The sequence below is a fragment of the Lupinus angustifolius genome, unplaced genomic scaffold (genome assembly GCF_001865875.1).
Source record: "Lupinus angustifolius cultivar Tanjil unplaced genomic scaffold, LupAngTanjil_v1.0 Scaffold_78_6, whole genome shotgun sequence".
In the NCBI taxonomy this organism is placed as follows: Eukaryota; Viridiplantae; Streptophyta; class Magnoliopsida; order Fabales; family Fabaceae; genus Lupinus; species Lupinus angustifolius.
In genome coordinates this window covers 43,201-59,013 of record NW_017723732.1, presented here as the reverse complement: position 1 = coordinate 59,013, position 15,813 = coordinate 43,201, and the positions used below count along the sequence as shown (strand labels likewise).

Below are 15,813 nucleotides of genomic sequence, written 5' to 3'. Positions count from 1 at the left end.
ACATTTTGCATCTTAAGAAATCTTATTATTATATATGTATGGAGTTATGTAATCCTTATACTATGAATACAATAATTTCGTGAATTTAGGAAACAGAAAGAAATATATGGACTGGCCCATGAAAAGACACACAAACATACATACCAATGTTTTGTGGTAGAAGATTTAATGTGTCTTTACAAGTTGGTTATGGAAGATAATGGAGAGAAGAGTAAAATTTAGAACTACAAATAACACATGTATGAGGCTTTTAAACCTGTTCATTCCCTCCAAAACTCAATTCACATAACCAATCAAGCACAAAAAATCACATCCATCAGTAAATAAACACGTATCCGAATAACAGGATTATTATAATGACAAAGGCGGTATCAACATGAAGCTGACATTTGACAAAGGTGGAATCATTTCTGAAGTCAACAACAATGCAATTGCATCCTTATGATCTAAATAAAGGCAAGAGGAGGCACTCTGCAGTAAATAGCTGCAACAAAAAAACTGTCATTAGCAGCATGAAATTGTCATTGGCAAAAAGATAAATTATTTATCAATATTCATGTTCAATGCTAGCTGGGGATAGTCTTGAACTTCTAATGTGATAAATCAAAAGAAAAAACAAACAAAAAACAATTCCGTAGTTGTCTAAACATAGGCCAACTTTTGTTTTACTTATCAAAACACTAAGTAATTAGGTACCGTGGTATCCAAAAAAAAAAGTTAGTAGTTACCACTTAGCTCTATGAAGTAGAAGTTGTAATAATAGGAATAAATAGTTTATACGATATCTCTTATGCTTATAAAAAATGACAACAATATATGGTTTATAAAGTTGGTAGTACCTGCTTCCAGATAAACATATAGAAGGACTGTACAGAATCTTTGTTCTTCGGATCTACAGATTTAGCACGATATTGTAGAACTAGTGCGAGAGTGGCATGTCCCAAGACCTAGCAACATTGAATATGAGAATAAATTTTAAAATTATAATAATGAACTATAAGTCTACGTACACTTCTTTTTATCAATTTATCAAATTAAATGGTAGAGACCGCAATCTATATGAACGTTTAAACTCTTACTAGTCCTAAAAATTCTTATTATAATTATGTGGTTATTTGACTTCTCTTTGTAAATTTTATACCTTTGGTACCTTCTAATTAATATAATTTTACTTATAAAAAGAGTGAAAATATGAACATTTATAGAGTAACCTTAGTTTTTACTTTTGATAGAGCCTCCTTGAAAGAGTCATTTTATTTTAGAGTATTATGAAGTGCATACAATGTAATTAAATTCATGAGGATAGTCTATTATTTAGCAGAGACTTTCCCTTTATATCAAGTACAGACATTTGATATTAACTTACAGCAGAGACTTTCCCTTTATATCAAGTACAGACATTTGATATCAACTAAGTTAATTAAAATTGCACTCTCATCTCCTTGGGAAAAAGTTATAACGGCTTATAATGAAGAAAAGTTCACACACAAGTAACTACAAACTACAACTATAAAGTGCAATCCATAATTACAATTGTGGTCATAATATTATGGTTTTAAAAATTTCGATAATAATATTACAACCACGATTGTGGCTGTACCATCATATTTTCCCGTGACAATATGCGAATGTAATAAATGTACCGTAACTATAATCACAATTTAAAATATTGCAATAAACAATATGAAGTATATAGCACATTACCACTGAAATTTTGCTCCATAAATAAGGAGATGTTGCTCCCACCAAAATGCCGACTCCATAAGCCATGTTTAGAAGTGAAATACAGATCGAAAATACCTAATAAAGATTAATTAATTATGGCCATAGCTACATTATTAGAGTACGACTATTAAGCTATTGAAAGAGAGGAATGTACCTGTTTTTGACCCAGTCGTAATGTCAAAGATTTAATCCCGTATTTTTCATCTCCTTCCATATCAGGTATATCCTATATAAAATTCAGGTTAAGATTTTTTATCCTGTACACTTAGTTAAATAGAAGTTTGACGTCAAAAGAGTTATGCTTGTTCTAATATTAAAGTTTCTCACCTTGATCATTGAAATAACTATACAGAAAATACTCAAAACTGTAGTGGATAAAAGCATGGATCTTGGAAATGTAGCTGCTCTCTTGAACACATGGGTCTGGAAATTTAAAATTTGTCAGCAATAAAAAGCATTAGACTTCCTTCTAATGTAGATTTGGAAGATCATAGGAAACTGAGATAAATTGTTAGACAATGAGCTATCAACAAAGTGTTAATCTAAGAGTGTAAGGTCTCTCTATATCCCTAATAAGATAAAGATATCAAGAGTTCAATTCATTGACATTTGTCACATATTTTGAATAAGATTAATTCATTAGTCAAAAGGGTAGGAGATAACCCTTCTAGTTGAGAAAAATTGTTACACAACAAGCATAAACTTATTATCAATTTTTTAATGCTTAAGGTTGTTATCAGCACGACAATGCTACTATCTAGGTATTTATTAGACACATTAACTTTCTAGCAAGTAAATCTTACTAACCCTTTATAACTTATTTAGTCATCCATTTTAGGGATGGCAAAAACCCCGTACCTGCGAGTAAAATTCATACGGGTACGTGTCACAAACAGGTACCCATGGGTTTTAAAAAATACTCGTAGTACATACAGGTGAGTATAGGTATTATGGTACCCGTACCTGCGAGTATCTGTTATGTATATGATTATTATATTATTTTTAATTTAAATAAAAAGTATGCTATCATAACTTTTATTACACTATGTACATCTTCTTCTTTTACTTTCTTTACATCTTTTTACCTTGTTTACATCTTTTATTGAATTTGGTGATAAAATACACTACAAATATTATTACATGTGTAAAAACACACATGTCTTGCAAAGAAAATTATATGTTTTTTGTTAAGTAAATGAGAATAGTAAACCACAAAAACAGAAAAATTCATTAGAATTAGCATTTTTGCCAAATATCATTCAAAATACACAAAAATAATTAAATTTCATCTCATTTAAAACATAATAGAAATAAGAAATTAGAAATTCAATGAAAATATAGGAAACCTACAGGTACCCATTTTACCCGCAGGTACACAGAAATACCCGCAAAAACCCGCATGCGGGTACCCGTACGGGTATGGGCAGGTAGGAGTATTGCTCCTCTATTTTCAAACAGATAGCGGGTAGCTACTACCTGTGTCCGCCTGTGACCGTTACCATCCCTAATCCATTTTGAAATATATATATCCTTTTTTTTTTGCTATATCTATATATCACAGATTTCAAATTTTGACATATATATTTTTCATAGTTTCTAAACAGAACTTTTAAACTTCAGGCTTCAATCTAATCATTTTATTTATTGCCGTGAGACTAGCTAGCATGTGTTTGGAAAATGATACATTACTAAAATAATTTTTATTTAATACTGATTTAAATAATTAAAAATATAATTATAAATGTGGACTACCAACTGTGTATTATTTTTGCCTAAAATACTATTTGTTCCATTATATTATTTTTATATTACAGTTTGGTCATCTAACAAAATAAATAGTCAAATTAGTTATTTATATATCTTTCTAATATTTGTTAATTTCATCATTTTGTTATAGTTGTCTTAATTTTACACCAACATATAACAAACTTCTTTTTATTTTGACACATCTCATAATTAATTTGAAGATATGAATCTATCCATAAAGAATAAAACTACTAATATAATATGCGTTTTTTTTCTTTTCACTACTTCTTAGCATAATATTTTTACCATGATAATTACTAGTGAATATAGGCTTTCTATGAATAGACGAATGTTTTAGATAGTTTATCATAAATAAACTTTGTGAACCTAAAATAAAGAATAAAGATTTGTTGTTAAATAGTTAATCAACATGAAAATATGAAATGTATATGGATATTAGTTAATCAATATGAAAAGACCAGCATGTGAAGAAAAAAAAACTTACTACGATATTAATATGAAAATACATTAAACAAAAAAACTTAATCATTAAACAAACAAAAAACTTAATCAATATGAAAATACCTGTATGTGAAGAAAAGACCCGATTGGTATTACTACTCCGATATTAGTTAAAATGTATATCGCAGTAAGGAACGAAGATTTCTTCCACCTCAACAAGGGCAACTGAAAATTGTCAAAAACGATGAAGTTATAAAAAACAATCCAACTTGATTGCTATCAATAAAAAATTTCAATATCAAATGTTCAAATAGTTTGAGCTAGTGTCAAAAAATTCATGTACTATATAAGTTTCATTCAATTTTGAGTCAAATATATTAGAGAGCCCATTATGGACAATAACATTACCCAAAACTGATGAAGGCCATCCATACCAACTGGTTTTCATTTAAACCATATCAACCAAATCAATCAGTTTTCAATTAACATTAGAAAAATATATGAAAATAACTTAATTTTAAAATAAAAGTCATAGGAGGATCCATGACATCACCAATACCTTTGTTTACATTCTAAAATATGATATAACACAAAGTTATGCATTTTTTTTTTAACAAGTGTAAATAAAACTACTCATCACTCCCTTTATTAGCTTTTCAATATTATTATTAATATAATAATATATATAATTTCGTGATTTAACTAATTAATCATCGATTGAACCATTATATTATTATACCAATATAATGAGTTTTTTTTTTTGGTTTCGCACTGGAGACAATCTTGTCCGAGCCGGGAACATCCACAGGTAAGTGGGGTTAACTCTCCCAACGGGCATTTTTTCCATCCACAAGACTCGAACCCGGGTTCTTGCTTAAGGGGAATCAAGCATGTACCACTTGAACCAACGCCCGTAATATAATGAGTTTGATGAGCATTTATTAATAACATTTGTTCAAGGCACTTGAGTAGCTTTAGGTGTTTTCAAAATGTACAGGCCTGGTTTAAAATATGTATGGCAAAAGAAATTGGGTGCAGTAACCATACTGATTTTAGGTGGATATAGGCAAACAACTTTATGCATGGTTTTAGGTCTAACGAAATCCTCTCTAAGGTGCTGGCTTTTTGTTTTAGCTTTGTCTGGATAGAATTTCTATAAAGGTGAATTTGATAGAGAAGAATGTTCTGGTCATGGTCGTGTATAGCAAAATAGACTTAAAAACCAAAAGCTTAAAAACTAGAAAGGATGAAGAGTCACTTAGGCAGAAAAGATAAGAGAAAAGATTAATAAGCAATTTGGGTAAAGTCTATGGGATATCTACATTTATTAGACGGCGGGACATGAAAAATATGTCTATCTACCTTAAAATACATACCGAATATGCCCTATTAACTTGTGGGCATTTCAAAAGGGCGGCCCATTGGCATGAGAAAATATTGAACATCAAAATACAAATTTATATGTATTTTATCAAATGTGAGAAAACGTGTTTCATTTGTTATATATACATTTTTATATTAAATGTAAGAAAATACTGTCATTTTCTTATTATATATGTATTTGTATTTCATACATTATATATATCATATATCTTATTTTTTTGTATTTTGTATGTAAATTTGTAGTTAGTTGATAAATAAACTAAAAATGATTTAAAAGAACTAATAACTCTGGGTTATATGAGACAAATTTGACTTTAAGATCTTTCCAAATTAATATGAAATAATATTTGAGATGATCATGAGAGAGTATTATTAAGCCAGCTTGTTGGATAAGTGTTTGGTCATGGCATTGGTTTAATGTCTAAGATGATATTGTGGTCTCTTATTTAGATTGTTATTTGAGTATATGACATGTTAAAATATGTCACATAGGTGGCACATTTCAAAAGCTTTTTGTACTTTAGTTAGTGTACCAATTGTACTCATTATTATTCATTTGGCTCATGAAAATATTAATCATATATATTCTCTAATATGGGAACCAGTTGTTATTTAATTGAATCATTTTTGTATGAAAATGCAAATGAACTCACATCAACTGAATAAACAACCGCAAGTACATTGTTGTAGAGAACATTGCAAAATAATGGCCACGAACCGCTCATCCATGAAAGCCATAGACCCTGTAAAAGAGAATAATATAATGAGTTTGATGAGCATTTATTAATAACATTTGTTCAAGGCACTTGAGTAGCTTTAGGTGTTTTCAAAATGTACAGGCCTGGTTTAAAATATGTATGGCAAAAGAAATTGGGTGCAGTAACCATACTGATTTTAGGTGGATATAGGCAAACAACTTTATGCATGGTTTTAGGTCTAACGAAATCCTCTCTAAGGTGCTGGCTTTTTGTTTTAGCTTTGTCTGGATAGAATTTCTATAAAGGTGAATTTGATAGAGAAGAATGTTCTGGTCATGGTCGTGTATAGCAAAATAGACTTAAAAACCAAAAGCTTAAAAACTAGAAAGGATGAAGAGTCACTTAGGCAGAAAAGATAAGAGAAAAGATTAATAAGCAATTTGGGTAAAGTCTATGGGATATCTACATTTATTAGACGGCGGGACATGAAAAATATGTCTATCTACCTTAAAATACATACCGAATATGCCCTATTAACTTGTGGGCATTTCAAAAGGGCGGCCCATTGGCATGAGAAAATATTGAACATCAAAATACAAATTTATATGTATTTTATCAAATGTGAGAAAACGTGTTTCATTTGTTATATATACATTTTTATATTAAATGTAAGAAAATACTGTCATTTTCTTATTATATATGTATTTGTATTTCATACATTATATATATCATATATCTTATTTTTTTGTATTTTGTATGTAAATTTGTAGTTAGTTGATAAATAAACTAAAAATGATTTAAAAGAACTAATAACTCTGGGTTATATGAGACAAATTTGACTTTAAGATCTTTCCAAATTAATATGAAATAATATTTGAGATGATCATGAGAGAGTATTATTAAGCCAGCTTGTTGGATAAGTGTTTGGTCATGGCATTGGTTTAATGTCTAAGATGATATTGTGGTCTCTTATTTAGATTGTTATTTGAGTATATGACATGTTAAAATATGTCACATAGGTGGCACATTTCAAAAGCTTTTTGTACTTTAGTTAGTGTACCAATTGTACTCATTATTATTCATTTGGCTCATGAAAATATTAATCATATATATTCTCTAATATGGGAACCAGTTGTTATTTAATTGAATCATTTTTGTATGAAAATGCAAATGAACTCACATCAACTGAATAAACAACCGCAAGTACATTGTTGTAGAGAACATTGCAAAATAATGGCCACGAACCGCTCATCCATGAAAGCCATAGACCCTGTAAAAGAGAATTAAATGGTTAGCCTCATTATAAAGTGATGAACCAAACGAATAATAAAGAGACCTTTTATTTAATAATAATGTCAAAGTGATGAACCGTTTAGAAGTGGATAACATACACCGAAAATGCTACCACATATCATGTAACTATACAATTTACAAATAGTCATTGTAATTGATTCTCTAAAACTGAAAGACAACTTATTTTTGTTATTAATTGCTAGAGGAAAATAAAGCAGGCGTCATTACTTGTGTCCAAGAAGCATGCTAAAAATTAAATGATAATTGATATTTGCAAATTGGGATAATAATGATATTTATTGCATAGCCATATAATACCAAAAAATTACTGATTGATTTTTCTTTTATTAGATTAGCACCCCTTATGTTGTTGCTTCTAATATATTTTGCTATAAAAAAATACCAGAAATGCTGATGCTGCAACAATAGCGATACCAGCCTCGATGGACAATGCCCCAGATGTCAATGGAAGATGTGGCTTGTTTATCTACAATTAACATTTATCACATATCAATTATACTTATTGAACAATTATTGCAGGACATTTCTCATACTAAAGTCAAAGAAAGTATAATGGACCTGGTCCACTGATACCTCACATTCATATACAGTCAAAAGTTGCACTAAAATCTCAACATTTATTCTTCACTTTCCATTGCTAGTATAAAATTTGACCAATGTTATACATTGTTACCATTGCGATTTAAAATTTGACGACAGCTGATGCAGCCGTAATATTATAATTGTGATGACAATAGTAACTTAAACTACATCAGATCACATTGAATTTAAAATTATTTTTTAATTATAAAATAATTCATATTACATTGGCCGCAGTGACGTGTAATTGAAGCTTCATAGGATGTAGAATTACAGAGAGCAACATGGCCAGGACAAGTTGGCCAATGCACATGGCCAGGACAAGTTGGCCAATGCGACCCTGTACTTCGGCGTTATGTGGCATTGTGGCACACAACCATACACATGGCAATGGACATGACATTTGTTGTAGGCAACAATAAATGGTCAGGAGTGTATTGGCCACGACCTTGGATCATTTAGAAAACAATATCACTTATGGGTTTAGGCCGAGTAAAAATGTTGAGATATAGGGCTATATATATTATGTAAACCCTAAAAATGTAATCTAAGCATAAATCTTTATTTACTACTTGATTTCTTGTTTGTTCCAAAAAAAAATTGGTATAAAAAAGTGACTCTTAAGATATGTCAAATTTGGGTTGAAAAAGTTATATGAAAGTGGTAACTTCAAATTGTGGCAAAGTTGGATTATGAATATGGTAACTCAACAAGATTTATCTAGGCCCTAGGTAAAAATATATCTAATAATATGAATCAATTAAATTAGTTAGAGTTGAAGGAAAATATTGCAGGAACCATATGACTATGTTTCCATAAGCTTGATGTGAAGAATCAATCAAATTAAATGAAATCATAATTACACTTCTTTCCCACAATAAAAAGAAATGTAATATAGGGGATAGGTCTGAGGGCAATGGTCTATCACCATCTATTTATACATTTTCCAAAGTATAATGGATTGGTGTCATTTTTATATATGTTGATGGCTTGGCGTCATTTTTATAGGTTGATGGCTTGTCCGTTTCCTACGGTAGGATTAACTACGATCCCTTTTCCATTTTTATAGGTTGATGGCTTGCAATGTATTTTATTGTTTTCTTAGTGTGGCTCCATTGATAAACCTCTTATATTTGCCCCCTTGTACTTGTTAAATTTAGTTTGGCATATAAAGAAATATATTTCTATTATCATAAAATCTAGAAGTCCAGAACACTAGTAAATAAATATAAATAAATAAATAATGCATGTAATATGTTTCATACCTTGTCTATTTCAAGGTCACACAATTCATTCAAGCCACAGTTAACAATAATCATAAGGACAGAAGCAACCACAGTCTGAAAAAAATAAAAAATAAAAAGTATTAGAAAATATACATAAATTAGCAGCAAATTCAAAAGGGAAAATGCAATGTTAAATAGAACAATAATATAAGATAAAGCTCTCAAATAAAAGATATCACTCAAAGATAACACCAAAGCTAAAAAGATAAAAATCAAAAAAGTAATTGAAAAAATACAAGACAAATTTATAAACCAATATGTTAGGAGTGAAAAAAATAACATAGTTAATTATTAAGTTACGAATAATTATTTCTCTATTATATATTACAGAAGTTAAAGCATGCTAACATTAATTTACTTTGCAAAAAAAGAAAAATTAACAAATAAGAAATTTATATAGAAGAAATTTTAAAAACAAGGGATATTAACATAGTATTTAGTTTAAGTAAAATATTTACATCATAATAGAAAATATCAAATTCAAGCAAGTGGCAACCTACTAGAAAGACTAACTTATTTAATGTAAATAAAATAATGCATACTACTTGCATCAATTAATTTATAGTCAATACACATTATGTAATAAGTTTGCTAATACCTAATTATTAATATAAAAAATGTTACATCATATCCTTCACTATTTATATTTAATTATATTCTTATTATTATTCAACTCATTAAAGGTTTACTCAATACAATATAAAATGATAACTTATCTTGACTAAGTTTTTAAACAATCAACATATTTGAAACTTCACCTGCAGCCAGCCTTTAAAAAATAGTAGAGACAAATCTGATGATTTTTCCACTGCAAGGAGAGACATAGAAGTTGCTTCCAACACCTACACAATAAATATAATCCCTTATATATAACTAGAACAATAGATAGAGTTAGTTTAAAGACATATTCTAGAAAGGGTTTATCTTAACTATTGGAATTGCTGAATATGGCCGAGTAAACTGGTAAAGTGCTACCAATCCATCTTTCACAGAGTCCTTCATACTTTTTTTATCTGGAGCTTGGGATTCAGGTTCAATTGATTGTCCATCAGAGATTGCATTTATGGTACACTTTCTCTTCCATTGTTGACATTTGAACCCATCCTCAATAACTTTGCAACGATGTTGCAAACTATTTGAAGACATCATAGCACAATGTTTCTTCTGGATTTTCCCAGTTTTGTGCCATAAAGTTTGTACATAAGAACCTAAAATACGGAAAGTGGAATGTTAGGGGCGTTGAACATAAAATAAGGGTTTCTTTATTAATATATACATATTTTTTTATCATACCAATAATATATTAATCAAGTAGTGTCTCACTGGATTTCAGATTGACTAAAAGGCCAAATATTTAATTTTTATAACTCGAAAGAAATTAATTTTTTGAATGGGGAAAATAGAGCTTAACCAATAAGATGTAAAGAACAATTTTCATGTAATCAATACGAGATTATTTGTGAGTTGGGTTTTAAAGATGAATAAAGGAAAAGAAATAACTTAAATCATTTTACCAATATATTTGATAACTCTCATATTTTTTCTTTCATTTTCTCTCCTCTAAAACTCTACTAACAAATAGATTCATCAAAATATAAATAAAAGATAAGTACAACAAAAATATTTGTTGGGAACTTGAGTAAATGTCATAATATGCCTCGTAGTAATTTCTTGTGTTCGGTACCCTAGTAATAGGATAATTTTGTGAATATTACATGGTTCAACACCCATCATAATCAATTTAATTGGTAAAATATATATTATTTGTTGTTAACGGTGACTCATTCCTTATCAGAGTCAATTAAAATATTATCTTTTGTTTTTAAAATTTTATTTTTACTCTGCTAATATCTTATTGACTCAGGACAATAAATAAGACAATATTAAAAACATCTGATGATCTTTGTTCTAGCTAATTGGGAATGGATTAAGCGTTGTGTTGAAGGCAAATTATAAGAACTTAAAAAGACAACAAAGTGAACATGTTCTTTGTTATTCTTATTTTTTTATATACTAAGTTTACTTGAGTTTGGTCTTGAGGCTTATTAAGGTCAAGGCAAATTTCGCCACGCCATGAAATTTTCACATAAGCACGATTTCAATTTACAACTTTGTGATGTATAAATCAATTTTTTTATAACCGGGTCAATTAGTCTTTACTTATTTACTATAAAGGAAAGGACTAAAGAAATAAAGAAATATATAGCATACTGGAATAATAAGTCTTGGCGCATTGTTTGCTCCTCTGGCGATTCCCACCTACGAATGAGTTTTAATGTTATTCAGTAAATATATAAGGAAATAATATTAAGCAAATAACAGGGCATTTCAGATAAATTATACATTTATGCATATAAATATTTGTTAATTTCATTTATTTTTTATTTAAAAAGTATAGAAAATCTTGAAAAGTCACTAGTTTCAACAGCATTATATATTTCATTCTATATTTACTTAATAAAAAGAGCGTTGTTGAATCTATGCAAATCAACATTGCTTGCTTCAAAGAGTGTTGTTGAATTTTTTAGGCAAACACTCAATAATGCTTGTTATAAAAAATGTTGTTGAATGTTCATCAGCTTATTAAGCTATAAAAACCCTACAAACATGCTTAATTGCAATTTATTATGATAATTGGTAATTTAGATTATAAAGAACAACAGTTCTTTGTTTTTTTATTTAGAAAGAAGTTTTCATGATGTTTTAGGAAAAGGGAGTGGGTAGTGTACCTACTTTCATGCTTTCTTTAAATATTTATTCTAAATAAATATTGTAAATAATTAATAAAAATAGTGTTTCTTCATTTCTATAAGCCTAGAGTCTGGGTTAATATCACTAGAGATTTTCCACGTAGAGGAAAAATAAGAGGAAGAGGTTTTAGAGGACCTACTATAAGTGCCAATTGAAGAGGATCAAGTTTTCATAATTGAAGAGGATATGTACTAAGAGGATGCTACAATTCAAAGATGTGTAACTATTGCAATAAGGCATGTCATACATTGGATGTGTGTTATCGGAAACATGGTTTTCCTTCTCAGTCCTCACTATAAAAGAGACACTAACGTGAATAACTTGGTAGCAAATCATGATGAATTTGTTAATGAAGATAAATCAATGAGTCTTGCCGGAAAGAAACTCAAGAAAATTAAGCATGACTTTCACTCCAATAATCACAAAGCTATTTTGGCAATGCTCAATCTTTCTAATTCACAAATCAGCATACCACTAATCAAATTACCTAATTGAGACAGTCAAATCCATCGAATATCACCCATATCTTGTCTTGTTTTTGTTAAAATAAAATATTGGATCGATTATGAATATGGGAGCAGCAAATCTTGTTTGTTACTCGTTATCAGAATTTTAATCATATAGAAAGATCAATCATATCCCTAGTAAGTCGGATAGCTAAACTAGTTGCAAATTTGTCATAACATAGGTAAATTGGACTGCCTATTAGCATGAGAAGTAGAGAAGCACATGCATACTTGAGCAACACGAAATTGGAGTTGTATAGGAGAACTCGAGTAGGTTTTGATTAGATTTTGAGAAACATACTCGAGCAACACAAAATTGGAGATGTATAGGAGAATTTGAGTAGTTTTTATTAGCTTTTGATTCTGTTTCTTAGCTGGCAAGTTAATTATATGAAAGTAGTTATCGGATTGATTAGTTAAGTTTGTTGTCTTTGATTCCTCTTTCAATCCTTAGTATATATACCTTGTAAAAGTGACATTGTGACCAATAATTCAATTCTTTACGAATATTGTTTTCTCTTTTGTTCTCTTCACTTCATTCATTGAGCAAGACATGTTGAATGGAGAAATTTAATCTCAATGTCTTTTACTCTTTTGTTGTTTCAATCCAAAACCAAAACCAAATTGAAAATCCTTAGTTTAGGACCATAATTATCATTGAAAAAACATAATATTATTCGAATACTATACCATAATTTTTTATAGACTACTTTTTTATTAAGGTATGCCGTTATTATTATTAAACTTTATCAAAAGAAAAAATATGATGCATTAGATAATTTATATTTTTTTTGGTAGACCATTAAATGATATATTACGAGTAGTTAAATATTAATTATGATTACATTTTATAGTAATGTAATCCTTTCATTACAAACAACATTTATATCTCTTTCAAATATATGATAGATATATAATTGAAGAAACATGAAGAAATTGACGAGTCACTAATGTTGAAGAAGAGATACATACCAGTTGTAATGGAAGAAGCTATAGTAAAAGACGAAGCAATCATAACATTCATCTCGATCAATAACTTCACTTTCTGTTAGTTCTGTAGTTTAATGAAGCAAATTAACAGAAGAGTTCTCCGTAGACAAAACAAGATCTTCTTAATCTACGTCGAAAATGGTAAGCTATATCATGTTATATAAATCATGCAAGTTGCAAATTATTGACATGCATGACAACAGCATACATTAAAATAAACTAGAAAATATACCGGTGTTAAACGAGGCAGGCAATTGGTGTAGGTCTCTTCATCAAATGTTATTAATATATATATGTTCAATACTTATCTGAAGGAGGGGAAAATGACATACATTTTTTAAATTGAATGCGATTTTTCTTAGCATGAACATGATTTGACTTCAAATGCTTACATGGTATACCTTGTTTGGGAATGAGAAGATTAGCTGAAAATTATTGGAGACTCGATTAATTAATTAGTTTGATGAACCAAATTGATGAATTAAACGTGTTTTAATTTGAATTCGTTAGATAAATGAGCTAATTTTTTTTTATTAACTAACTTGATTATATAGGTGTTGACTTAAGTGAGAATATTTGGTATTGTAAGAAATGAGAAGATTTAATATAAATTATTATATTTTATCTGAATGATTAAAATTAAAAGATAAATGCATATGATTTTAATTTTATTGAGTGATGATATGACAACTAACTAACATTTTATTCTAATCACCCTATGACACATATTTATTTTTCTTATAATTTTTTATAATAATTCATTTAGTGACTATTGGTATTATAATGAGTGTAATATGTACTACTGGTGTAATAATTTATACACGGTCAGTATTGCTCACCATTCATTTATATTACTTATTTTGAAGAGTCAATAATAATAAAATATGAATGATATAGTAATAATGTATAAAACTCACATATTATCAACGTATTCAATTTTTTCTCTACTATAAGCAAATTTTTTCCTCCAAAAATTATATCACAAGAGTGCTTAAGGTGCTCGATCTTCTTATAAAAAGGAGAGTTGCTCCTTATTAATATTTTTTCTTTTAAAACTAAGTATCTAGCAAATTTTGTCAATGGTTTGGTGGGTATGGATTGAATGAGTCGGTGGTACCCATAGTAAACGGAAAAAAAATTAAAATAATTGTTCAGGATATTCTTTTTGGAGTAATAATTCATTCAACAAGGACCAAATTGACTTCAATGGAGATCATCATGGCTCCAATAAGCATTTCCTCTTATATATATTTGGATTGATATATATTATTTTATCTAAGATTTAGTTATTTTTATTTATCTTGTCAATTAATATTTGGATTTATCGGAACTTAATCAAAATAATTGCTCATTTAATGGAGACATTAATGAGGACATTTGTGTGAAATAAAAAAACTCAAAGTCTCACATAAGATGGAGGAGACATTTGCAAAGGCTTTATAAGCCTTTAGCCTTTGTTTGGAATGGTGGAGTTAGAGAAGAGAGAAAAGAGGGAGAGAGAAGTTGAAGAGAAATGAGAAATTTCTTCCATTTGGTTGAGAGGAGAGAAAGAAGTGAGGGAGGAAAAAAGTGGGTGGACCCACAAAATTTCTTTCTCTTCACTTATGGGGAGAAAGTGAGAAGACAAAGAGAAACTTTACCCGGACAAAGATTTGTTGTCTCAAATTGTGTCTCAAACCATATCAATTGAAAATGTTAATTAAAATTAAATAAAATTTATAATTTAAAATTATAACATTTATTCGTAATTAATAATAAAACAACATTTTATGTCTCTTTTTTTTTAAGCAAAAGGTGTAACTACACCACACCATATATTAGATAAAGAACATGGTACAAGAAGAAGGAGAATTACAAAAACTTAAATCTATATGCAGGAAGAGAAAGCATATTCCTAGAGAATTCATTGTAAATGAAATTCAGAGCAACATTCTAAACAGTGAGAGTTTTAAAATGTATTCCATAATTTGCCAACTTGTCAGCACAAACATTACCCTCCCTAAAGATATGAGATACTATGAAGTTCATTGAAGAGATGATTTTAGAGCAGTAGATCCACTTGTTTAAGAGCTGCCAAGGAGGTTTTGCCTTACCCTTGAATATTTCCACGACCAGAGTAGAGTCACTTACAAGCCAAATGGAGTTCCAACCTCTTTTGTGAGCAAATTCAATGGCCAAGATTGCAGCCTGCAACTCTGCAAACAGAGCATCTCTGTTATCAAAAAAGTCAGCAAAACAAGCCAAGAACTCCCCCTTATGATCTCTAAAAATTGCACCTCCCCTGCAGGACTAGGAGCACCATGTGTTGCCCCATCTGAATTGATCTTTAACCTTCCTCTAGGAGGAGGATACCACATAACCTCAATTATCGCA

General features: G+C 29.4%; 1 protein-coding gene across 2 annotated transcripts; it reads right to left on the bottom strand.

The window, feature by feature from the left end:
* Positions 1-365: 365 nt before the first annotated feature.
* LOC109339484 (naringenin 8-dimethylallyltransferase 2, chloroplastic-like) lies at positions 366-13,600 on the bottom strand. 2 transcript variants are annotated; one of them, XM_019576935.1, is made up of 13 exons: positions 13,423-13,600; positions 11,405-11,452; positions 10,124-10,401; positions 9,952-10,035; positions 9,173-9,247; positions 7,711-7,794; positions 7,195-7,284; positions 4,057-4,158; positions 2,053-2,148; positions 1,880-1,951; positions 1,705-1,800; positions 840-947; positions 366-484 (listed from the first exon to the last, which is right to left on the bottom strand). In XM_019576935.1, the coding sequence occupies exons 1-13, from the start codon at positions 13,472-13,474 to the stop codon at positions 440-442; spliced, it is 1,230 nt and encodes a 409-aa protein (XP_019432480.1). In that variant the 5' UTR covers positions 13,475-13,600; the 3' UTR covers positions 366-439. The 2 variants fall into 2 exon arrangements, 1 of the variants encoding a protein (XP_019432480.1); XR_002106666.1 differs by having other exon boundaries at positions 370-484; positions 840-961; positions 1,711-1,800.
* Between the last annotated feature and the right edge of the window lie 2,213 nt (positions 13,601-15,813).